Source organism: Galeopterus variegatus, unplaced genomic scaffold (genome assembly GCF_000696425.1).
Source record: "Galeopterus variegatus unplaced genomic scaffold, G_variegatus-3.0.2 Scaffold6894, whole genome shotgun sequence".
Taxonomy (NCBI): domain Eukaryota; kingdom Metazoa; phylum Chordata; class Mammalia; order Dermoptera; family Cynocephalidae; genus Galeopterus; species Galeopterus variegatus.
The window spans coordinates 76930-103771 of record NW_007733005.1 but is presented as its reverse complement, the minus strand read 5'-3'; the positions used below and the strand labels follow the sequence as shown (position 1 = coordinate 103771).

Below are 26842 nucleotides of genomic sequence, written 5' to 3'. Positions count from 1 at the left end.
TTCATACTCGTTCTGAAACTAGCACTGGATTTGGAGTCACTAAATCAATGTGACCAGGTTTAAGTACTGGCTCAACTGTGTGACTATGGAAGTCATATAATCTTTCTGAACCTTACTTGCCCCTACTACAAAATGGAGGTAAAAAGGGGGCTGTTTCTACAGAATCCTTATACAACCTGCTTTGTCTCTAAGGTGGGGATGGGGGCGGGTGTCCTGTGCTTCGGTCCTAACAATGGTGTGGAGTCAGGCTTCATATACCTATCCTCTGATCACTTTTCTAGGGTAGACACAGCGAAATCTTTTGTGGCTAAAACACTTTTATACATCAGAATATCTCCTTTACCCATGGAATCTTCAAGAAAATCTGGAGAAAGATCCTAATATTAAGGAACACAGTCGTGGACTTCAAATGAAGAGCTGAGAAAGAACTTAGTTCTGTAATTCATTTAAGAATAACAGGAGTTTTACAGGAGTTTTGATCGATATCCACGTTGCATATTGGTTCTTCAACAGTCTGGGAAAAACTATTTGCCAAATCAGCTAAAATAAAATAATGAAAATGGGATGGCAAGTAATAAACACAGCTGAACTGACCGTTTTTACTCCTAGGGCTCTTCTGCAAAGGAGAACAGAACGGCTTTTTTTTTTTTTTTTTTTTTTTTGGTGGCTGGCTGAAACAGGGATCTGAACCCTTGACTTTGGTGTTATCAACACCACACTCTGACCAAATGAGCTAACTAGCCAGCCCCAGAATGGGTTTTTTAAATGCTTACAGTTTGTTCCACGTTGGGTCTTACAGCTGCTCTCACAACTTGGGAAAATGTATCTGTGCCAGTTATCTCTTGATTAAAAGTAGAACCCATCATTGTGTGTGTAAATCTCTGTGGGCCATGAAGGTATGAAGTAGCAAACAAATGTATTTTCTTGCTTTTGGTCTCTTGAGCCATAGGTATATTTCAAGAAAAACAGTAATGACTACAGAATTAAACATCAGGGCTTGAGAGTAATGGAGACATGCTGCCTACCATCTACATTTTATTGATGAGGAAACCAAGGCCCTGATCATTGAACTGACTGGGAGCCCAATAGCTCACAGATGAGGGTTCTGGGGGTAGAACCCAAAGTTCCTGTGCCCTATGCTCTTTCCATGCTGCTCACAGTTCTCTCAAACCGAGGGGCCATTTTGAGCCTCAGCAACAAACAGAGTTTGATGATAGACCTTCAGGGTCCTAACGACGCTGGGTTAATGCTGCTGAGCCCCTGGCCCGCTTCCCTGTGCATATTGATCTGCATATCGATCGGTTCCACTTCCTCAGCATAATCCATCACCTTAGGCAGCAGCATTTGGGGAAAGGAGAGAACAGCTGGAGAAAAGGGGCCCTGCACACACACTCACACCACTGCCTCAGGCAGGGAACCACAGTCGCCCGCTGGAGCTGGCAGCTTAAACAGAATAGAAATCTTTACATGACAACAAAAAGAGTACCAAGAGTTGGTCGGGGGTGGTCCCAATTTCCGGCAGATGTTGGCTCAGTGCCCGGCATGCATTAAGAAATTCTTCTGAGGGTTTATATCTAAAGAAAACAAATACATATATTCATTTAATTGTTCTCCATGTTGATTAAAAAAAGACTTTCACTCCCCTCCTCTTTCACTTTTCAGCAACTCAAACACTCAAATTGAGCAACTACCCCAGGATAAGGGGCATTGCTCGGAAATCCGCTTCTGAGCTCTTCTGAAGAGGGAGTCAAGCACGTGGCCCTTTTCTTCCTGCTTTTGTCAGGGGCTGGAGCAGAGAAGCAAAGCATTTGGGGTGGGGGCCGGGGGTGCCAGCCCACCTGCAATTCCTGACACGCTGGGAAGGGGAGGGCTGTCTTTCTGACTTTAGATCAAACATCTTCTGCTTAGGTGACTAGAAAAATCTAACGAACCCAATCCATACCTTGTCCCCAGGTTATTCTTCCATGACGGACACTGTAAGTACTAATAGAATCAATAAAACAAGAATCATCTAAGCTGGGCATGTGCAGTGACAAGCACGCTTCCTGTGTTAGTACGGGGGCAGACTCTTGGCACCCAGAAGCCTCAGCTGCGACTGAAAGTCACTGGTCACTAAGGAGCCTCCTCACCCATCGTGCTGCCGTGTTGGAGCAGCCCTGCAGACCTGCTGGACAATCGGCCGCCATTCACTGCTCGCCGTTCCTCTGGCCACCAGGCAGGGGCTGGTGATGGTGATGATGATAATGGTACTCACTAGTCTTATTCTACCACATCCACTGAGAGCCTGCTGTGTGGCAGGCACTGTACTAGGCATTTTCCTTGTTTTCTTGTATAGTTCTCAGATCATACCTATTGGGTGGCTCTTAACCACATTTTACAGATGAGGAAACGGAGGCAACCACAGCTCAAGGACCTTGCCTAAGGTAACACTGTGGCAGAAGCAGGATTCAAATCCAGGTGTGTCCTACTCCAAAGGCAGTGCTCTCTTCCTCAGGCAGCATGACCTCCCATCACGCTAAAAGGCAGGAGCAGGACAGCATGGCCAAAGGGAGAGGCAGAGAAGCCCATGGGTCAGACTCTGCTGGCGGCATCACTTCACTTCTCTAGGGCTCTGTTGCCACGTCTGTAAAGTGGGGATTCTAATCACTTCTACCTTGCAGGATTGTTAAAAGGTTACATAACATAATACTTGTAAAGTCCTTCACATTTTCAGTGATAGGTAAGTGTTGGCTTTAAACATAGAGCTCTGGCTATGACAATAGATTCCACAAAGACAGGAGTCACAACATCTGTTTGTCAGACCTTGCACAATGCGTGGCATAGAACAGAAACTCAATAAACATCGGCGAATGGACAGATGAATGAATGAACAAATGAACAAATGATTGAATGAAAGGGTGGATACATGCCCTTGCCCTTTTTCACAGAAACAAGTGCCCCCGTTTGTACCCATGTGTCTCACCTCTCAGCCTTAGAATGGGGCACTTCTTCCCCAGGCCCACTTTCCTGGCCTGCATCGCAGGGGCCCTCAGGGACGCCCTGCCCAGCCTCGCAGCTAGGGTGGGCATCCTTGCCCCACCTGCGCTCCAGGCCGTCACATTTCTTCTCAGCCTCACTGTCAGACAAGTCTTCTGGGGAGCTGTCCTCACCACTGGTCTCCTCACTTGAGGTGGTCTCATAGCTGGGGAAGGAGACAAAGGTCACTCGTTCTGTCCTTCCTGCCCAGTACCCGTGTCAACACCAGTGAGCACTAAGCGGGCCTTGGATCACACTCCCGGGCTTGCTAATCACACCTCCTTTCTCTACACCGTCAGGCTGGGGTGGGGGCTCCCAGGAATCTCAGTGAAAATGTGGTAAAGGGCACTGGCTCTGACACTGGAGGCCTTTTGGGAAGAAAAGGTAATTAACTGTGCTCTTTGCAGCAAACACACAAACAGCCCATCCCCCAACTGGCTGATGCATTGAGATGATCTAGACAGGTAATCTGTTTCTCACAAAAGCATTTGCTTCTAGGATCCTAATGTTAGGTGCAGAGAGGGGCCCAAATCCGGACAAATATGCCCCACCTCCACCCTGAGTTTCCTGAATTGCCTGACATCTTCACGTCTCTGGGTGATACTGAGACCTCCTATAGCCCTCCTGCTCCAGCCCAGCTTGCACTGTGCAAGGGATGAACTCATGTACACTAACGCCCAGCAGGGCCGTGTGGGACACAAGAACAGTTGGGACACCCTAAAACAGCATCTGCATTTCTCAGCAGCAGCCTGTTTGAACTATTGCTTAGAGCAGCAAAAGTGAGGGCACGGGCCACTTCACTCGTGGCCCGTCCCCCATCCGGCAGTGATCCCTATGTTTGGTTAGAAGCGACTCTTGAGTTGGCAATACAGAGGCCATGGAGGTAAGTCGAGAAACATTTATTAATTCCTCTGCTGATGTTCAATAGGAGACCCTTGATGGGGGATTCTGGTGTTAAAGATAAAGATTTCGGGTTCTGAGGCTACTGGACACGGCCATATGGACCAGTGGCCTTGACCTCCACTAAATCCCCTAAGGCCCTTTCTCCAAATGATGGCCCCTACATAAGGCCCCTGTGCACACTAGGTTTGCAAACCTAGGCTGCTCCCTGGTATGCTCACATTCTGTCTTGCTTAAACTCCAGATAATTCCTCCTGTATTGTGCTTGGAACAACCTTTTGCTTTCGTGATTAAAAAAGAGTAGGAGACATATTACTTTTACCAATCAGTGCTCACCTTAGAATTGCCTCCATAAAACCTTCACTTGGAATTTCATTCATTCATTCAACAGAAATTTATTGAGCACCTACTATGTGCCAGGCACTGTTCTAAATTCTACACCAAAGTCCCTGCCCTTATGGAGCTTATATTCTAGGGAGATGCAGAAAATAAACCTGTAAACAAATATTATATTCAGGTAGTGGTAAGAACAATGAATTAAATTTAAAAAGGTCATGAGACAGAGTGATAGGAGAAGGGGCTACCTTAATTAGAGCGGAAGTTCTTAACCTTGGCTGCACCTTAGAACCACTTGGGGGTGTTCAGAAGTCCCAGTATGTGGACTACATCCCAGACTAATTAAACCAGAGTCTTCAGGGATAGGACTCAGGCATCAGAATTTTTAAAGCTCCCCTGGTGTTCCCAATGTGCAGCCAAGGTTGAGAACCACTGCAGTAGAGTAAGAAATACAGAAGCTGGCCAGTTTGCTCAGTTGGTTAGAGCATGGTGTTATAACACCAAGGTCAAGGGTTCTGATCCCCATACTGGCCAGCCACCAAAAAACAAAACAAACAAAAGGAAATACTGAAGAATATCTAGGAGAGGAGCCCTTTAGCAGGGGAAACAGCAAATGCTGGGGCCCTGCATGGGCCTGAGCTCAGAATGTCTGAGGGAGGGAAGGCTCCAACCAGCAGTAGAAGATGGCCACCAAAAAACAAAACAAACAAAAGGAAATACTGAAGAATATCTAGGAGAGGAGCCCTTTAAGCAGGGGAAACAGCAAATGCTGGGGCCCTGCATGGGCCTGAGCTCAGAATGTCTGAGGGAGGGAAGGCTCCAACCAGCAGTAGAAGATGGGGCAGGCTGAAGCCATGATCTGGTCCTTCTGGGTTTTGGTAGAGCAGGGACCATTAGCGGCATTTAAGAAAGGAAGGGGGCTGGCTGGTTAGCTCAGTTGGTTAGAGCACGGTGCTGTCAACACCAAAGTCCAGGGTTCTATCCCTGTACCGGCCAGCCACCAAAAAAAAAAAGAAGTAGTAAGGGAGAGATGTGACCTACATTAGGCTTTGGGATTAGGCTGATTCTCCTTTTCTCTATATAAAATCGTTGAAAGCTCAAAACAAAATGGTTTCTTCTTCAGCCACCGGGCCAGATGTTAGCAGAAGTGGGAACAGCAACTCTCCTCTGATATCCCATTTCACCATTTCCGATGTTTCCCTCACAGAACCTGCAATAATGATGTCACCCATATTTGCACCTAGTGTCTTCCCTTCTGGTGAGACTCGAATGAGCAGGGATTCCGACTTCCTCTGGGCAGCCTCTAGGAGCCACCTACTGCAAAGCTGGGCTGGGGTCCCTCCTCTGGGCTTCCACCACATCCTGTGCTTCCTTGTCTAATACAACTTATCTTGGCATCTCAGCATTTCTACTTTACTTCTTGTCTTATCTGTGAGCTAAAGACAGGGACCATGATTTATTTGACTTTTTATCCTTACCACCTAGCACATTGTCAGCATTTAATAAATGTTTGTTGAATGACTGATTTAGAAAATATTCCTAATCCAATGTTTAATTCTTTAGAATATATAAGGCTGGGTTCATGTTCTAAGTCAATAGACTGTTTTTCCTCAGCCCCAAACACTTGGGTTTGATTTGCAGTAAGTTAAAGAAAGGAAAAATAAAATGGATGACATTTGAAGTTCAACAAATTAACAGAGTTCGTACTAGTTTCAGTGTTGTGCTTCAGGTTAAATGCCTTCCTCAAAGGGCCCATGTACCCCCAACCTCCCAGAAGCCTCCTGGAGACTTGGCCCAGGGGGAGACCAAAGCCAAGACATATTCAAAGCAGAGGTTCCAACAGACCATCATAGCTGGCAAAGAGCCAAACATATGCAAACCGGAGATGGAGTGTTAAAGGGCCATTGAGATTAAGTCCCGAGAAGAATGTAAACCAGATGCTTCCCCCTAGGAAAAGAGAGTGCTAAGGACAAAGGGGACAGGTAGCGAGGAAGGCAGTCTGAGCTTCACAAGCGATGCTTACCCACCGTTAACCCCAACAAACTGAAGGTTCTTTTTGGTCCCATTACCTCCTGCACGGAAGCCATAGTCTTTCTTTTTCATTATGGATTTAAGGCTGGTCGACGGGGAGATCTCTAGGCAGACACAACATTATAGGTTAGAATGACCTTAGGGATGCCAAGGAATGCAGCAAAACCAGGACTCTTGCTCTGAAGAGATACAGGCTGCAGGTGTGTGAAGAGGTAGGAAAGGACAGTGAACCAGATAAGATAAATCAAATTTGGGGACTTTGGGGGGAGGGCCTGGCTTTCTGGTCAATGTCAGTAGAATATTGTAAACAATTGTAAATAATGCCCCCCCTATACGTGGATGACTGAGTAGAGTTACTGGAGCACTCTCTTGGGAGAACCATGTGGTGTAGGTGCCACTGCTGTCCCTGTCTCGCAGCTCAGCCTTGCTCAGTGAACGGCAGCACCGGAGTAGGGCTCACATCTCTGACTCACGTCTGGCACCCACCTCTGCTCGAGGGCACCTCTGCAATCATTCCTGACTCACATGCAAGGTGACACTTGTGATGCGGTGATGTGTGATGACACTGTGTTCATGGCAGACACAAGAGCAAGGGCACGAGTCTTCTTGTGCTATGCTCAGTGGTACAAGAGACATTTCTCAATGGGCAAGACTAGAACTGGCACTGAAATACTAAAAAAGCAGCCAACTTGTGACCCATGGCAGGAAGCAGACTCACATGCTTTCCTTGAGCAAAGCAAAATGTGTTTCCACTTTACTCAGCAGTGAAGAGTGTATGATCTGATACAAGAGGAAGTGCTGCTCAGCCAAAGGGCTGATTTGCACCTGTGGGCATCACTCAACCTCTCTCTCTCTCTCACACACACAGAGAGAAATATTCAGTAAATGATTCCAGAGCTCAATATAATGTTCCTCTAAAACAGACTAGAAAAAACCTCAATGGGCAAGAACCAGAGAGGATCACAGGAATGCAAGAGTCCAGGAAACAATGAAGGGAGGCTGAGTTTCGGAGCACACACAGCAGGGCCCTTCTTGGCCTTGGCCAGAGACATTGCCTTTGTGCAATGCAAACGAAAATAGGCCCCCTCGGGGTGGATGCGGTGCTGCGTGCTCTTGGCTTAGCAAATGGAGTGTGGGCTGGATTTCAATTCCTATTTGCCCTCCCTGGCTGGCATCATTATGCCCTGTACTATCTCTACAGTGGTATGTGGTGGCCCTGCAGTCAGACTCACCCTTAGAGCAAGGGTCCCAAGAGCAGAGGTCCCAAGACTCCACTATTACACATGTCAGTTTTTATTCCACTGGGTTTTGGAAGGCGCTAAAATCTTTTTTAAAACATACTCATGCAATTTAAAACCCTTTTCCCTCTGACTGGTCATGTAAAGGAGAAATGGTTCCCTGTCTAGGGCACCAGTATTTACCCATCGGTGGGGAGCAGGAGGGGGCCGGAGGCTCCTTCTGAGGTGGAGCCTGGGCGGAGTAGGCGGACAGCAGCAGGTTGAGGGAGCTCAGGAGCTGGCTCTGGATGCTGCTGAGCTTGGAGGCAGGCTGTTTGATGGCACTGGCCAGCTCGGGGTACCCGTGCTCCAGACAGCTCCACTGCTCCTGCAGCAGCTCCTGGATCTTCTTCACATATTGCCCAATTGTGGCATCTGCTGGTGAGCTTGCTGGCCTTCCCGGGCGCTCCTTCCCCAGGCGCTCTGAACTGGCCTCGTCCCTTCCTGCTGGGGGAGCCTTTCTGTCGCTGCTCCCTGAAGAGCCTCCTGCTCTCCTGGCCAGGCCCTTGGCTCCTACCTGAGGGCCTCCCTCCTGTTCAGACCCTGCTTCTTCAATCCTGAGTTCTGTGGAGAGGCAGATAGGTAAAGAGGAGGTGGGGACCTTCTCTGGACCCAGCGGCAGTGACAGCTGCGGTGGTAGCATGCGTTCTGCTGGGCTCTGATCCCCCTGTTTGTGTCTGTCTTGTCCCCCTAGGAGACCATTCTCTTCTCCTCTGGCTCTCCAGCTTCCAGATTCTGCGAGGCCCAGAAGGTTGACCCCGATGCTCTTGTCACGCGACTCCCTGGTCAAGAGTCCATGGAGAGGGTCAGTGTTCACCATGGCGTCCGTCTGGCCCTGAGCATCTCTGGCGGTGTCTCGGCTCAGCTTTTCTTCTAGCTGGGCTACAGTGCACTCCAGCTCTCGAATCCTCTGCTCCCTGGCCTGGACTTCCTCCTCCTGCTGCTGGAGCGCAGCTCTGACCTGGGCCAGTTCCTCGGTTCTGCCGGACAACTCGCCCTCGAGGGCCGAGAGCTGCTGCTGCAGGCTGGAGACGCGGCCGGGGTGCCCGGCCAGGCCCAGGCTGTCCTCGGTGACCCTGACGCCCACGCTGCGCACGTCCAGCTCCACGGGGGGCGGGGGCGGGATCTCGCTGATGTTGAGCTCGATTTCTTCCAGGGGGAGCTCGTTCCCAGGGATGGGGGATGGCAGGGGTGGGGGGCTCGGCGTTGGGGAGCCGGGGGTGAACCCCACCTCTGCTTCTCTGGTTTCCTGTCCATCTTCCGCATCTTCTAGAACTACAAGTGCGTCCTGGAAGGAGGCAGGAGGACCTGGGAGAGCGAGGTGATTCGGAGCCTTCTGGTCACCCTCAGGAGGCTCAGCCGCCTCCCAGACCAGCTCCGACATCTCCGGGGGCGCCGGGTCTCCAGACACTGTAACGTTCGGGGGGGTGGGCGCTCGCGGGCTGGAGCTGTGAAACGCAGACCATCCCTCCGCGGGCCCGAAGGCGCCCTCACAGACGCCGCCGTCCCCCTGCAGGGGGCGCGCCGGGGACGCGGGGATACCCGGGCGCAGGCCCGGCTCCTCCACGGCCCTGTGGGGCGGCAGCGTGGCGGGCATGCTGGACGCTCTCAGCAGCTGCGGCCGCCCGCTCCCAGCCCCGGGCTCGGCCTCTGGGGCCGCGGCCTCCAGCTGCCTGGCGGCCTCCGTCAGCAGGGCCTTCCGATGGTAGCTCACCCCAGTGGCGCCGGCGGAGGCCTGCGGGGCAGCCCCAAGCGGCGGTGACGGGGTCCGGCCCTGTGTCCCTAGCGACGCCTTCTTCGGCAGCACTGGGGACCAGTTTGGGACGGGCAGAGCGCCATGAGGGTGAGCCCCGCTGTCGGGGAGGCTGAAGTTTCGGGGCAGAGTGCTAAACTTGGCCTGCTTGGCCCTTCTGTGGATAGGAATCCTTTTGATGGTGTTTCCCTTCTCGATGTCATCCACATACTTGAGGAAGTCCAGGTCCAAGTGAAAGCCATATGGGGTCTCCACGGAGTAAGGGTGGCTCTTTGGAGGGTCTTTCTCATCATCCCCCTGAGAGGGCTGGTCTTTGGCTGGGAGACATAAGATGTGGAAAAAAATTTTTTTAAAGGCACAAAGTTAATAAGAACTATAGGGCGATACAGCCTAATATCTGTGATTTTGACCTAACACTATCATGTGGGACTTCTCCTAAATGTTCTAACCTCTTTACGCTGAGATGCTCACTGTCTTTTTGGCTGTACTGGGAAATCATCTTATTAAATCAGTGTGTACTTAGCCACCGTTTGCAAGGAAATAGGTTGAGGGAATGGTTTCCAATTTGCAGTGTGTCATCTCAGTTACTACTGTGGGATCTGTCTGCAGACCAGCAGAACAAGATAGTCTCACACTGTTTTTCTGGGTTTGTCATGCAATTACTGAACTGAAGAAGCCAGGAATTTGCCAAATCAGGGTACTAACTGGCAATTATGGATATGGAAGGTTTTGAGGGATGAGATGCACAATGTCTCAGCATTGAAAAAGAAATTTGCATTGCCCAAATAGGTACTAATAATTCCTGCTAAAGCCGGAGGTATGAACGAGTTATGCCTTCCACATTATTTAAGCTTCCTCAGATGGCTGCACCTCCAGTTGCATGAAGATCAGAGAGAACTGGAACAAGTAACTGTGTACAGCCTATGCACTTTTCCACCTGAGAAACGCCTACTGCTTAACAAACATGATTTTCACTTTCAAAAACCCATGCCAAGTAAGGAAAAACCACATTTTTCACAGACTAGAAAAAAAGTGGTGAGGAAAAAGGCCAATTAATGTCAAAACGGACATTGGCATACATCCTTCCAAGAGGTGTGGGACTCATGGCTTTTCAGAGCAGCCCAAACTGTGGGGGGGACATCATGAGGAGGAACTTCTCCATCATGCCAAGGCCCAAGTGATCTTGCAGCATCCACCTATCGACTCCAACAAAGGACACAGAACAAGTCAGTCCTTCGACTATTTGAATCCACAGAGACTTGTCACCAAGCTACCTTTTCTTTAGGTTAAACAGTCTTTGTTCCTTTGAATTCCTCATGTGACACTCCATATTACCTCTATGACATTCCACTAAACATGCTTGGAAAAAATGCTGAGCTCAGGAGAGAACATTAGCGGAGTATAGAGGTTAAGAATACAGATTCTGCAGGCTGGTCTATATCTCTGTGACCTAAGGGAAATTACTCAGCTTTCCTGTGTCTCATCATCTATAAGGTAGGAATAATAATAGGTAAGATAAAATTATTGTGAAAACTAATTAATAATAAATATAAAATGCTTAGGACAATGCCTTAGCACATGATAAACATTCTATATGTGCTTAAGATTGTAGTGATTTTGTTTGTGGAAGCCCAAAATATAAAGAACTGAAACCCCATAATGGAAACCAACTTCTATGACTGACTGCTGGGTACACAGGAAGGGTTTCAATTCTTTGTGACTGATTAATTGCTTGGTTCTAAGGGTAGTAGGCCCTGGGTACAAAATCAAAAAATAGCAGTAATTCAATTCCCTTACCTCAAACACTATTTATTGAGTACCTATGTGTCTACTAAGCTAGATCCCAAGGACACAAAGATGAATCAGGTACAGCTCTTGCCCTAAAAAAATTTATGGAAAACTAGCAGAGACACTAACAGACACAATGCAGTATGATAAGGATAGTAACAGATACTACATGCTCAAGGTACAGTCTTCTTCCCTGACTTATTTTTCCAGTTTCTCCAGCATTATTTTCTTGGACTTGGAGGCTAATTTTACATTGGTAGGAGAGGGATGACCTCACATAAGTGACATACAACCGGGTGTTAAATGAACAAATAGGAATTTTCCAGGAGAACAAGAAGGTGAAAGACACCATAGCAGTTTATCTCCAAGATGGTCATCACATCTTTAGACAAGCAAGCAAATCCCTCATTGAGAAGTGGAGTCTCTTTCTCCATGCCTTTGAATCTGGGCTGGACTGGGACTGCTTTGACCAAAAGAATATAGCAGAAATGATGCTGAGAGAATTCTAAGGCAAGGTCAGAAGAAACCTTGTAGCTTCCACCCAGGTCCCTTAGAATGCACACTCATTGGGACGCTAGCTGTCATGTAAGAAGTCCAACTTCCCTAAGACTTCCATACTGTGAGGAAGCTCAAATAACTCCAGAGAGAGGCCATGTGGAGAGAGGGAGAGAGAAGCCTAGCCAGCCCTGAGCCATTCCAACCATCCTAGCCCAGATGCCAGGTGTGAATGAAAAAGCCATCAACTATCATCTGACTTCATCTACAGGAGGCACCCCAAGTGAGAACCACTCAGCTGAACCTGTATTAATAATAAATTATTATGTTAAGCCACTAAATTTTGGGGTGGTTTGTTTAGCAGCAATAGATAGCCAGGACAGACACTGTGGTTATGAGTCAGAGAATGTGCAAAGGCATGAAGTGTGCATTTACACAATGTTTCAGGCTTCTGTAAATGCAGTGCTACGGCTGGAACTTAAAGTATGGTAGAGAAGGGCGAGGAGTAGAGAAAGATAAAATTGGAAAGGTCAGCAAGAGCCGGATCATGGAGCAACCTGTATGCAAGCTACCAAGCTTTGACTTTACTCTCTAGGTAGTGGGAGTCATTGAAGAGTTTTAAACAAGGGAGTGACTTGGTCAAATGGGATTTCAAAGGGAATTCTTGCAGAGGATTAGAAGGACAAACCAGAAGCCAGGAGACCAGTTGGAAGACTGCTGACATGGGCAAGGTGAGAGAAGCTAAAGATAATGGAGGGAAAGGGATGGGTTAAGAAAAGGCACAAATGATGGCATTACCTGGGCACATTTTGGGCTGGTTTTCCCATAAGGGTGATGACAGATTGGGGCTGAGTTCTTCCCACTTGCCTGCCTGATCTCTCCTTCTAGACAATGCCACATGCTTGCCACATGGCCCTCTGTACTTAGAGAAGTGCAGTTATCTCCAAAGAACTCCAAAAGAATGAAACAAAGCTAACTATACACATAAGGCTGAACTCATGAACATGGGCACAATTGAGCCTACCAGCCATCAATGCTAAGTAAAGCCACAGGACCTGAGGGCAATTATGTCATGACTGCGGGAGGGAACAGAATGAACATCAGTGCTGATGCACAGGATGGTTCCTGTGGGTTCCAGAGCTTCTGCAGCAGATACCTGCACCCAGAAATCTCCAGGTAAGTTCCCATTCACCCACAGGTTTTTGGTTGTTTTTTTTTTTTTTTTTTAACCAACTTACTCCCCATCCCAAAGAAGCACACTGGCAGTTTCAGTAAATAACAGCAATATCTTTTATTGCTCTCTGGTTAGTTTTCCAAGTTGCACTCAGCTATACTCTTAGACCTACTGGTCCACTCAGCAGCCTCCTGGATTACAAGAACAGGTCAAATCGGAGAAGGGATATTTGTCTAATGTTAAGTAGAGAGCAGATTTATGACCCAAAAGGCAAAGAACTCTCCTAAAGGACAGGTTGCATTATTTATCTGCTTATTGCTCCAATTCTATAGAAATGCACTGATTTACCCAGCAGCCTCTGGGAGCAGGTCCAGAGCACAAATACAATAATAGCATCAAGTAAGAAACAGCAGGTTCAAAGGCAAAATCTTCCACAAGGGAGAGGAGGGGAAGTGAGATCTAGCAGCTATCAAGAATGACAGGTTTAATAGGTGCTTTCCTAAGCCAGCACTGTGGGGTATCTCACACACACGTGCGCACACACACACACACACACACACAGTGATCCATTGTGCTGCCCTCCCTGCCACCTGCCACTTGGCATTCCTTCTTTTTCTCCCAGTGCAAGAAGAATGCTGGACTTTGATGAGGGAGCCTGAGCTGATATGCTGAAGACCTACTCTCACATTAAGTTCTGCTCCTGTTAATTTTACCTGGTGACAGGTATGCAGGAACTCAGAATTCTGGGCATTGGGCCAGGGCAGGAATTAATGAGAAGAACTGTCTCTGTGCAAAATGAAGTTCGTCCCAGTGCAAGAAGAATGCTGGACTTTGATGAGGGAGCCTGAGCTGATATGCTGAAGACCTATTCTCACATTAAGTTCTGCTCCTGTTAATTTTACCTGGTGACAGGCATGCAGGAACTCAGAATTCTGGGCATTGGGCCAGGGCAGGAATTAATGAGAAGAACTGTCTCTGTGCAAAATGAAGTTCAGATCAGATAAACCAACACATGGCCAACCAAACTGGCTGGATTTGAATCCTGTGCGACTCTGGCCAAATTATTTCATTTCCATATGCCTTGATTTCTCCATTTGTAAAGTGGAGATGATAATACCTAACTTATAGATTTGTTGTGATTATTATTAGCATTAATGTGGGAGAGAACATGGCACAGAGCAGGTACTCAACAAAGGATCCTAAAGGCAGGGATAGGTTGGTTCTGAATGGCACATGGGACGATTCACCAAGGATGTGCTCTCTCCCTGGAATATTTAACTTTGTGTTAGGACTAGAGCCTCAAGAGGGGGTGAAGAAAATAATTCTGGAGAAACTGGGAAAATAAGTCAGGGGAGAAGAAAAAAGTAAGATACAGGAGGCTCAGGGCTGCCTGAAGTTCCCTACAGAGTCTTGCTCTGAAAACACGACAGATCACTAGACCCTTGGGTAGGACCTGCATACAGCCTTCAGCTTGAGTTACACCCAGACACAAGGGCGGTGGGGGGGTTGAAGGGGACAGGGTAAGGAAGGGAGTGTGACTGTAATGACCTGGAGGGACAAGGCAAAGGGTGCAGGTGAGTGAACCAATTAGAGGAATTTAAAGTGAGAAAGAAAAATTCAAAAGCTATAATCTGTATCTGAAGGAAATGGGAAACACAAAAACTAGAGAGAAAGGGCCAAAAATAAAGCTAGTAAAAAGGGAATTAAATGAACTTCTTCATTTAATGGCAAAGATGGCCGGGTAGCTTTTCCCTCTTCTGTCTTTGCCCTGTGAGGCGTGTGTGCCTGAAGGGAGGGGAGCCTCTCTCAAGCTGTCACGGGCAATCACGTGGAGAGCGGCAGAGCCCAGGTGCTGAGCAGGGACAAGGAGGCAGGCAGGATGACAGGCCCCCGGGGCATTAAGGGAATTAGCTGGTGTTTGGTGGGACCACTTCCAGGGATGCACTGAAAAGGCGGCTCTCAGGGGAGAAAGGCAGACTCTTGAAATATAAGGTAACTGCATTTAGAAAAAAGGCAGAGGCAGGGCTGGAACTGATGTCTGGACCCTAAGTCCTGGGCCAATGAAGGCCATGTGATTCAAGGCAGATTACAGGCTCTCCTGTTTCCTGACATTTGGTGATCTGGAAAAAGCATTTTGTCAGAAGTCAAGAGATGGGGTCTAGACTATGACCTTCTGCAAGTTTCCTGGAGAGGGAAAGAGGGGAACATTCCCTGAGACATTATTCATTGTGCCAGTTATTACTCAACAACTTTACATGCCTTATCGCATTTAGTTCTTTACCAATCCTGTGAATGGTATCAATACCCATTTATAGATGAGGTGTTGTAGACTGTTTGCAAAAAATAGCCACAATAATGTGCCACTCTTGGGTACTCCTCTCCAACACTGACCCTGGGCTTGGCCCTGTGACTTGCTTTGGCCAGTGGGTCAACAGCAAATGTGACGTATGCAGAGATCTGAATGCTGCTTGCACACTGGGGTTTGTCTGTCTTGCTGTGCATGAGCCTTTGTGCCATCATGTGAACAAGCCCCAGCTAGCTCTCGTGTGATGAGAGACACACAGCCAAAGTCATTGCCGATGCCCCAGGTGACATGGAGCCAACCATCCAACATGTGAGTGTGGTCATTCTACACCATCCAGCCCCAGCCAGGTCACCCAGAAGACAACAAGAATGAGCCCAGAAAAGATCATCCAAGCTGGCCCAGACCAGAATAATGGCCCTGATAAATCACAGAATCTTCTGAGAAATAATGAATGTCCTTAAGTCACAAAATTTTGGAGTGGTTTACTACACAGCAAACCTGATACATAAGGGGACTGAGGCTCAGAGACATTAAATGACTTGTAGAGTCACATAAGTATGAATGGAGCCTCCTTTACCATAATGTGCATTTTTCCTTGACCTCAAGTTCCTCATCTACAAAATGAGGGTAATGAGCACTCTGCTCCCTTCTTGGTGCTTGGATGAGATGAGAAAATGTTTTGAAAGTTACACAAGTCCAATATTTTATATTTCATTCTCATTCTCAACCACCTTCTGTAGTTCATAGCTCAAATGCATAGTCTGGGCCTCCCAGCACTGCCTGTTCAGAGAATGCCTTCTAGAGGCCTCTCCTAGGCTATTTCCAGGATTTATGGTAACAGTCCCTTCCCAGCCCACGTGCTCCCTTTAAGCCAGGGAATACAAAGCTGCCTGCCTACCATCTGTCTTCTCCATCTTAGGGAATGCTGGCCCTCAGTCTCTCAGGCACTCTTCATCCAATGAGTCTGTAAAATTCGTCGGAGAGATCTGAAAGAAAGAAGGACAGAGAAATGGAGAGTCTCATTAGAGTTAGAATAAGCATTGAGGAAACAGCACAAAGAAAGGAACACGCATCCCTGCCTTTCTCTCAAGGGTACTCATGAGCTCACGGCCCTCCAGAGAGAGAGATTAAAAGCCTGTACACATTCCTAGAGCTCAACTCTGGGTGTTTCTTCATGGAATGCTAGCAATAGTTGACACCAAAGGAAGCATTTGGCCCAACCCCCTCATCTGGCAGATTAGGAAACTGAGGCTGAGAAGTTAATTGCTCTGTCTGAGGTCTCTCAGCTCATTAGTGAGGGAGCTGGAACCAGACCACGGGCTTCTGACAACCAGCACAGTGCTCTTTCTGTAACATCAAGAGTCGAAATCTACCCCTTCCCCTATCCTGGAAAGAGAATTATGATCCATTTTGTGAAAAAACTGGAATCAGAGTATCTATAAATGATCCATGACACCCTAATCAAATACAAGACAAAGATGAGGTCATTGCAAGTACTGACAAGGAGTTGATCTCTAACTGTGGGCAGCACAAGGGGGATTTGAACCCAGGTGGCCAGAAGACATCAGTAACTGTTCAAGCGGAATATCGTCCTGACTCTGAGTTAGTGCACCTTGAAGTTTGGACCATAAATTCTCCCCAAAGTTTTAATTCATTCCCAAGACTCTTTCTTCAAATGGTAAACAACCTAGCTCCTGCCCCCATCACAATAAATCACCCAGGAAATTGGCTTTTTATAATTGTAACTCCACATACATCTGAATAATGAATTACCTGTGACACCACAGCAATGGAAGCAGGTTGTTTTAGGAATTCCAATGTGCTTGACAATGAACTCCAGATCAGAAGAGTGAACCAGTGATAAGGGGAGGGCCGGGGAACTATGAGTAAAAGAGAAGGATGAGAGGTGGCCCCCAGCAATCGAGGATGGAAAAAAGGTGAGCAAACAAGTACCTGGAGAAGAGAACTGGACATTATTAGGCCTGCCGAATAAGAGAGAAATTTTAAAATTTGCCCAACAGAAAGTTCAGGATAACTTCTTTCCATGACACTCCTTCTCCAAAGCCATTGCCCTGCTTCTGGCCTTGGCTCCTAGAGGGGCCTTTCCCTGCGCAGGTCTGATGGAGCCCCAAATGACAGGTGTGTTTTCCAGAAGCAGAGACACTCCTTGCAGAAGGAGTGCCAACACGAACAGCCTGCTTACCTTTGAGGCAACCAGCATTTGACCAGCAAGTACTCCAGTATGGAGGAAGCACAAAGCTGGAGCAGAGAAGTTAGAGATAAGGAAGACAAGAGTGTGAATGGTCCTTGAGGCTGAGTGTGGCCACTAAGGACAGTGCAGAGGCATGGAAGGTTCTAACCTGGGGTACGGGAAGGGTGCCCTTGTTACAGAGAGAGGGCTCCCAGGCAGAGAACACCGCTGCCTCTCGACGCCCCAGGTCTGCAGGCTGCAGTGGGTGATGCTGCTAGGCAGGGGAGGCTGGGCAGTGTCGGGTGATGCCTGGGGAAGGACAGGATGAGGGGCAGACACTAGGCGTGGCCTCTCTTCTCCATGATCGCAGCCTGTCCCTTTTCTTCTGCTCCTCTCTCCCACCCTGTGACGTTACTGAGCAACAGGCTGAGCTTGGAGCACTCGATGCACATAAATTACTTCATGCAATCCTTACCATAACCCAAAGAGGATTATTGTTATTCCCACTTTTCAGATAGTCTGAGAGAGTCGATCGGCCTGCTCAAGGTCACATAACAAGCAAGTGCTGGAGCAGGATTTGCCTTCAAGTCTAGCTGACTCCAAGCCTGTGTTGGGAATGGACATGATTTGTAAACATTTGTCCACCCCTGTAAGCCAGCCCAGTTCACTGATGTGATGACTGATCCCTAGTTCTCCTTGTGAGGGGAAATATTTCTTTTTTTTTTTTCCTTTTTGTCTTTTTTTTACTGACTGGTAACAGGGTCGCAACCCTCAGTGTTGTGCCCGTACCGGGGACCGGCAACAGGATCGCAACCTTCGGTGTTGCTCCCGCACCGCGCTCAGCCAGTGAGCGGGAACCAGTCTCCACATGGGATCCGAACCCTCGGCGGGAGCGCCGCCGCGCTCTCAAGCGGCGCACTCTCCAGTGCGCCACCGGGCCAGCCCGTGAAATATTTGATGAATACTTCTCTGCTTCTCCCATGGTGCACATGAAAAGCCTTCTGAGCACGGACCAGGAGAACTGCTGTCTTGTAAAGCCTCTGGGGCCAGCAGAGAGCTCTGCTTCTTCAGTGCTGGATGCCAAGCAATGGACTCCTGCTCGGTAAGAGGGGCCACCTGGGCATAGCTAGACCTTTGGCTGTGCAAACTCTCATCACTGCCTCAGAGACTTAGATCATACACACTGCCTTTGGTTAGAATTAGGAATTCAGCCCGTCGTGAATCAGATCATATGACTTCAAATAATTACTCAGCACACATTAGGTCAAATTTCATTAAAAAGAACTCTACAGAGACCTCTAAGATTGCTCTTAGACTTGAAGTTTACTAAAATTAATCATTTCAAGGCTATAGAAATTAAATGGAGTTGACACCCCAACCCTCTGAGGAAGGGGCTCAGCAACTTTTCACTCTAAAGGGCTCTAAATACAGGTGGAAAGGAAGGAACTGTCATGCCCACCACTCGCCACTTCCAGCCTCCCATCGCCCACCCCCGCCTCCTCCACATTCGCCCGCGCTCCTTATGGCAAACGTCCGCAGTTTAGCTAAGGGGGTTGCCTTCCAGTGGGTAGATGTTTGATGTGGTTAGGTGAGTGGAGAAGAATAACTGCCACATCAACACATGCTGCTTTGTTTGCAATACAACAATTCTGTTGGACAGAATTCCCCTTTAAAGTGGAATTTCACAACGTTTGGCAGCATTAAGAGCTTTGACATAAAGCAATTTATTACTCATTCTGTTAAGATGTATCCCCAGTGTTTGGAACCTTTTAATATCTGGTGTTGTTATGTCACTTTTCATTTGTTTCTGTCCTATCCCAAGGTCAACGATCCCCAATTAGAGCCTCACCTACCTCATTAGCTCATGTTATTCTAGACGTTTGGGTGCATAGAGATTTACCTGTCTCTGGCTCTTCTCTCCTGCTAACCCATTAGTTTGTGAAGGTCAGAATTCTTGCAAGACTCATTCCCATGTCACCCCCAACTCCCCATGTCTAACATATGGCAGACACTCAGTTTATGGTTCTTAAATGAACAACAACAAAAAAAAAGAATGAAATGATCTGTCTTCAAATGGAACCCATAGAAAGAAATAAAAAATTAACAGGTGCTAAGCACTTACTGTGGGAATCAGGTACTGAGTATAATTTCTCATTTCACCCTCATATAAACAGTCCTGGGAAATAGGTATCATGTCCAAGTCACAAACGAGGAAACTAAGGCACAAAGAGGCTCTGTGGCCAATCCAAAGTAACCCAGTTAATTAAGGGCAGGACAGCTTGTGCGACTCCACCATTCTACAGTGCCTTTCAGGTCAGTGAGGAGGTGGGGACCAAGGCTGACCGTTCAAAATCCGCCAGAGAGGCAGTCACTGGCAGGCAGTAATGATGGTCCATTTGTAACTATCAGGCCACATCAGAAATGGTTGCAGCAGGGTGCACCCCAGGTGCCCAGGATTTTCCAGGTCAGCCCAACTCCTGCAGCATTTACCCATACCTTCCCCTTCCCACATTTACTCTTTTTATCATGCCATTTTCAATCTCATTTCTAACCTCAAATCCAAATGTAAAAATACCTTCCTTTACTTAGTCTTGAAACTGAAACCTGGTTCTGCACTTTTGTTCTTTTCAAATCTCTCTTTATTCTGCAATAATAAAAATGCCGTATTTCATCCGAGAACAGGCTGCATGCCAAAATAAATAGCACCTTGGGTTTCCTTGAAAAGAGAACTTGGCTCAAAACACAGCCTCATTGCCGTGAGAGTTCTTGGAGAATTGAACCTTACAAAGTCAAATATTTAGCAAGGTAGTACACCAAACAGCAACTCTGCCAATTCCTGCGTGATCACTTGAAAAGACAAAGCACTCTTTCCAAAAAAGAAAATCACCCATACCTCAGGCTGATCCTGCCAAGGTGATAAGAGCTTCCTGTTTCCGCACCCCAGGACCCCAAGTCTCCAAGTGCAAATGTTCTCTGTGCTAAGCAGCAGGAGGCATCTGACAACCACTGCTTAACATTGAGAGGACTGAAGCCCGGACACCAGGGGAGATGAGATGCACTCCTGAAAAAGACTCTGCCAACCAAGTTCTCCAGAGGGCTCACTTCCCGTCGACCTGGGAAACAAAGAACTAACTCATGCTCAGTAAATGCCACACGAACACAATCTCATTAAGTTCATTCCTACATTTTCCTGCAAGTGTCTGTCGTTTTTTCCCTGCATTGCAGCAGCTGGATCTGGGGCTTCATGAAGAAGACAAAACAGTCGGGGAAAACCATGCTCATGTTACCTTCCCTTGCATCCTCCCCCTGCACAGCAAAACTGGGTTTGGGCTGCAGGATGGGAGCCTATTGCTCCTGAGTTCAGCACAGCTGCATCTGCTTCCCAGCTGTTAAAGGACTTGGTCAGGTGATCTGTGACCTTGCTGGAAAAGCAAATACTGACTTCCTTTTTGCTCCCAGGAATAGGTGAGTGTAGTCAGAAGGGAATTCACTGCTCAGTAAACTAATACTGGATCTTGCAGAAAGAGGAAGAACGCTCAAATCCAACTAGAAAGTTAGTTCCCAGAGCTGCCATCACTTCTGAGGGACACATCTAAAGACACCCAAACAGCACATGCCTTCCTTCCCTGACTCCTCCAAATCTGGGAGCTCCTCTGGGCAGTCATAATTGTGCTTTTCCTCCTCCTTCTCTGCAGCTGACGTGGCTCATTAATGAAATTGTTCTTAATGAGGATGCAGCCTCCTTAGGAGTTGAAACCCTTCAGTGGTGCATGGCTTTCTTCCTGCCTCTGCTTTAGAAACAGCCTTCCCCTGCCCCCCTCCTGGGGTGCCAGGACCACGCAAAGCTCTGATCATTAAGTGAATGCCAGCCTTTCGGGGCAGAGTGGAGACAGAAACAACCAGTTAGTTCCCGGGGCCAAACCGGCAGCCCCTGCTTCCTGCTGCTCTACCAATCTGCTGTCCTTGAGCACCAAGACGCACCCAATTCTGGCAGGAAGAGAAAAGCAAGGAAGTACCTGCTGTGACGACCGAATCGCCGTTCAGTGGATCCAGCTTGGGGCAGGGTTTCTGACTGCAGCGTGCACCAGTGACTTTGGAGGGGCGGGGTGGAGGAGCCAGGGAGAAGGCAGCTGCGGGCGGAGGAAGGTCTCGGAGTGTCCCAGGTAGGCGTGGGGAAGAGTCTCATCCAGCCCAAAGCTGCCGCAGTTCTTTGGAGTGGAGGCAGGTGTGAGGTCCAGGCTACGGACTCCCCAAACCCAGCGCCGCTCCTGGACCTGAAGGAGATAGAGGGGTGGGGGTGGTCCAGAAGGGACCGGGAGAGCGTCTGGGCTCCTTTATGCAGGCTCAGCGAAAGGACTAGGGGGACCTTGTCCCTTGACCTCCCAGGGCTCTAACCAAGTGAGTCTATCCTAGGAAATGAAGTCCCATTGGTAAGACATCAGAAGCAGCTCTGACCTTCACAGACTCTGACTGTCGGGATGTAGTTCCAAGTCCAGGGCAGGGCTCATGCTGAAATTGATGCCAGCGCTGAGTGTCACCCTGACATTCTGCCTGCATCAAGCCCAGCACACTGGCAACCACTTCCCATCCCCCATGCCATTTATCGCCACACCAGTGCTTAAGGCAGCCAGGCCAGGGACGAGTATCCCCGTGCTACAGATGAAGGAAATGAGAGAGAGTCTAAGTCACTCCCTCGTGTCAGCCAGGAGCGAAGAGTCCTGGGGTAGAGTTCTGTGTTCTTCCCACTGCACTGGACCAAATTCCTTGTTTTCATTAGACGATTCCAGAGCATCTTGCTCCAAGGGGAGATTAAGAGACTTCTAAGGGGCACAGGATGATGTGATGGTGGGCAAGTCTATGGAACACCAGTGTTCACTTTTCTCAACTGTTAAGAGTATTCTTCTGCGTGAACTGAGTACACAGACCAAACAGAATAAAAAGGATCAGAAATGCACCTTGAACTCTAAGGTTATGTGAAAAATACACTGAGGAGCAAACTGCTTCTTTGATACATTTAAAGTGGTCATTGGCTATCCCCTCCAAACTGGCTAGAGAATGGCTAAAGACATGTTACATTTCACTAGGAAGCAGGCTGAAAAAAGCCCTCCATTTCACCAGGTCCCATGCCTTTCCAGACACCAGCCCTTCCCCTCTGGGGCCTTTCCTGCAAGACACAACATTCTACCTGGAATGCTGTTCCACCTTGGCAGCCTGGCCAGTTCCTGCCTGTCCTCAGCCTCCATTCAGACACCCCTCCAAGGGCAGTGGCTACCCTTCCTGCTGCCACTGCCGTCTGCCCTCTACCACAGCGTGTGTCACCATATTCTAATTGCCGCCTGTGTGTCTGTCTCCCTGACAGCACCCCAGGCTAGCTGCAGAAACTGAACTTATCCACAACCCCCACGGCTCTAAACACAAGCGACCTCCCCAGACACTCTCTTACATGCTAAGGCAACAACTATGCTTTTCCCACAAGCTCCAGGCCTCTCATCAAATTAAACAAGACGGCAGAATGAGGGAAAGAAATATTAGCCACCCAGAAATGCCACCAATCAGCTTGGCTCAGAGGACAGGACAGAAGATGCACAGGAAAACAGGACACATCTGCACACACACCCCCCATCAGGTTTGCCTGACTTCTTCAGACTTCCTTCTGGGGAGAAGCAGCATTTTCAGTCCTCAGGCTCTGCATGAGATGCTGGGAGACGCACTGTGACTACATGTCTAAGAGGAGTTCTTGTCTTTGTATCTTTATAACTTACCCAGCACACTCATTTGAGCCCTATGGTCAAACAGGGAGTTGAGCAGGACAGAGAATGTTATCCTCCATTTTTCAGATGAGGAAACAAAGTCTATTCTCAAGGTTACAGAGTTAAAAAAAAAAAAAAAAAAGGCAAAGCCTCAACTCAAACCCAGACTTTCTGTCTCCCAGTTCAAAACTCTTTCTACTAAACCACACAGCCTAAACTGGGCATGAAGGTGAATGCAAGGGACCTGCAAATAGCAGGACACAAGCTTCACTGCTAGGGCCATCCATGCAGAAGGTGACCTCACCTTGGGGGAAGGTCTTCATGGGAAACTCCAGCCACTTTCTCTAGGGGAGTCTGTGCTTCTTTTGGGGGATCCCCCCATGGCCTGGCCATGTCTGAGGTTACCGGCATCCCTCACGCCTATGCCTCACTCAGATGTATGTCTTAAGATTTGTAGCCAACTCCATGTTACCGAGCCACTCAGAGAATCTCCTGGACCGAACACATCTATCCATGGGAACTTTTCTGACAAGAATCATTAGACGGAGGAGAGGTTTAACTCCTTTTGCAATTTAGAAACATTCAACCTCTGTGGCCCGGGTCCCTTCTGCTCTGTGATGAAAAAAAGATGAACTGTCCAAGTGCAGCAAGATGGAGCTAGGCTAGAAGGAAAAAGAGGTGCAGCTATCTTAGGAATGTGCCTTTTATTTAAGCAGTCCTTTAGGCTTTTGCCCTTTAGGCAGGCAGATCAGCTGTGGGACGGGCTGTGCGATTACAGGCCTAGAAGGTGCCGCCTGATTAGGTTATGCTCACTGGAATACAGCCTCTCTGAGCCACGGCCACCGTCATTCTCACGGATGCAGCTTAAATGGGCAGGGAAAGAAATCACGTGTGTGAGACCTGGGGGGTAGCAGTCAGGGGGAAATCAGCTACTCTGAAGACTGACTCTTTAAAGCAGATGTAATTTTCTGAGGGAAGGAACAGGGCCAATTGCAGAGACAGAGAGGAGGTCACACTAACCTGTGAAAAATGCTCCCTGGAGAAAAAGACATTAGGGTCACAGGGAAAAAGAACACTCCGCATCTCCCCCTCCCCTTAGATGCTTCCAGAACACTCAGTCCTTAACTTACATATACTGTAAAACCAAGCTTCCAATTGACAAACGAGGAAGGGGCACAAGGAGACAATTCATCAGAGAAGAAATACAAACGGTTAATATTTGAAGAATGCTTAACCTCATGAATTAATTATCAAAAATACCAAGCTTCCAATTGACAAACGAGGAAGGGGCACAAGGAGACAATTCATCAGAGAAGAAATGCAAACGGTTAATATTTGAAGAATGCTTAACCTCATGAATTAATTATCAAAAATATGCCAGATAAACATTGAAATGCCCTGCTCTTTATTTACCCTACAATGTGCCAGCCATTCTAGGTCCAATCCAAACACTATCCAGTTTAATTCCCACAATAACCCTATACAGTAGTAGTATTATTTCTACTATCCAAGGACAAAGCGCAGACTCAGAGCAGCTGCCCAGGTACTGAGACCATCAGTGCCAAGATTCCAACCCATGTTTCTCTATGCAAATGTGTCGCTCTTAATCATGGTGCAACAGACTCTCTTACAAGTTAGAAAAAAACATTTTTTTTTTTTTTTAAAGAAAGATCCTCAGTGCTGGTAAGAGGTGATGAAAAGGGGACACACCCCCCTCCCCAGAAGAGTGCAGCAGAGTTGGGGCAGCTGCGGCCAACAGACGAACTGCAGGCTGTGGCAATGTCCCTGGGCCCGTGAGGAATATCTCCTGATACCTGGCCTGTGTTTTTAAGGGCACTGTTCAGTTTGTGCATGTGCATAGCGGAATTCAAAATCAAATACAACATAATAAAATGGCAAAGAGGTAAAAGGACAAAAAAGGTCACAGTCACATCTGATTTCTTCATCTAAAAAGCATCACTATTAGGATGTAATTCTTGGAAAATAAAAAATAAATTATTTGGGGGATAAAAGATGGGAAGTCACCATAATCCTACCACCTGGATACAATTATTTTCATGTTCACCTATTTTGCATATTTTAACATAGGAGAAGGGCAAAGTTCTGTAGTTGTAAATAGCCTGGGCTCCAAGTCAAGTAGTCATGGCTGAAATCCTAGCTCTGCCACTGACTGGCTGTGTAACCTCGGATGAATTGCTTAACCTCTCTGTGCCTCAATTGCCCCACTTGTAAAATAGGACTAGTAATATTTCCTATAAGTCATGAAGCTGTCAGGAGGATTAAATAAGATGACAATACATGTAAACTACTTAGAGTCTGGCATATAGTTCATGTTCAATAAATAAATATATTAGCTATTAATGAAAATTAGCTATTAATATAAATTCTATTATGAATTCAATTTTGTATTTAAAATTCTATCATATAGCTATTTTTAAAAGTATAGTTATACCTGCTTTATAATGATTACTGTAAATGGCTACACAAGACTCCACTGACTTATGCCTTATTTTCCAAACCCACTCCCTACTGGTGGAGGTCATTCCACCTCATGTTTAACTCTCCTTTCAAGGCTACCAGATTGGCCAGCCTGACAGGTGGTCCTCAGGAAAGACCCTAATTCCAGGTGGCTGGAAGCCAGCTGCATGGACTTTGAGGTAAGACAAACCCTTTGAAGGCTCAAATCCTAGCTGTGTGAACTTGAGCAGATTTCCTTGTTCAAGAAGAGCCCAGCTCAGTACATCATGTAAGCATTGCAGGACATGAGGTATGTAAAGTGCTTGTGCTGGTGCCCAGTGAATAACAAACACTTGATAAATTTAGCTATGATTACTTTTTATAACCTGCAGTTTGAAACAAGGAAAAGGTAGTTATCATGTTTGTTTTATTCCTTGCCCTATTCTTAATGTTTGGTATTCTTAATGTTTGTTTCAACTCAATGAAAATGTGTTGAATCAACAAGTAAATAAATGGAGGGAGGGATGAATGGATAAGACACTGTCAGAGCTGGAAAGAATTTTTAAAACAGCTTTATTGAAATATAATCTACTTACCATCTAATTTACGCATATAAATTTTACAATTCAATAGTTAAGGTATATTCAGTTTGTGCAAACATCGCCACAATCTAGTTTTTTAAAGTTGTGGCAACGTACACATAACATAATGTTTGTTATTTTAACCATTTGTAAGTGTCTGATTTAGAGACATTAAATGCATTCACAATGTTGTATAACCACCACCACTATCTGTACCCCAAACTTTTTCATCATCTCCAACATAAATTCTGTACCCATTAAACAGTAACTCTCCATTCCCTCTTGCCCCCAGCCCCTGGTAACTTCTTTTGTACTTTCTTTCTCTGTACATTTGCCTATTCTAGGTCCCTCACATAAGTGGAATCATACAATATTTGTCCTTCTGTATCTGGCTTATGTCACTTAGCGTGTTTTCAAGGTCCGTCCATATAGTAGCATATACCAAAATTTTCTTCTTTCTTTTAGGCCAAATAATTTTCTGTCATATGTACATACTGTATTTTGTTTACCCATTCATCTGTCCGTCCCTCACATAAGTGGAATCATACAATATTTGTCCTTCTGTATCTGGCTTATGTCACTTAGCATGTTTTCAAGGTCCGTCCATATAGTAGCATATACCAAAATTTTCTTCTTTTTTTTAGGCCAAATAATTTTCTGTCATATGTACATACTGTATTTTGTTTACCCATTCATCTGTCCGTGGACACTTGGGTTGCTTCCACCTTTTCACTACTGTGAATAATGTTGCTGTGAACATGTGTGTACAAATATCTATCCTAGTCTCTG

At 47.0% G+C, this 26842-nt stretch overlaps 1 protein-coding gene across 1 annotated transcript in view; it reads right to left on the bottom strand.

The window, feature by feature from the left end:
• Positions 1-15988, bottom strand: part of LOC103606855 (KN motif and ankyrin repeat domain-containing protein 4-like) — a 31671-nt gene extending 15683 nt beyond the window's left edge. Inside the window, exons 1-5 of the mRNA XM_008591392.1 lie at positions 15973-15988; positions 7704-9629; positions 6275-6386; positions 2963-3181; positions 1487-1574 (exon numbers count right to left, since the gene is read on the bottom strand). Coding sequence (XP_008589614.1) covers positions 1487-1574; positions 2963-3181; positions 6275-6386; positions 7704-9629; positions 15973-15988 — 2361 coding nt within the window. The remainder of the gene's footprint in view (positions 1-1486; positions 1575-2962; positions 3182-6274; positions 6387-7703; positions 9630-15972) is intronic.
• Between the last annotated feature and the right edge of the window lie 10854 nt (positions 15989-26842).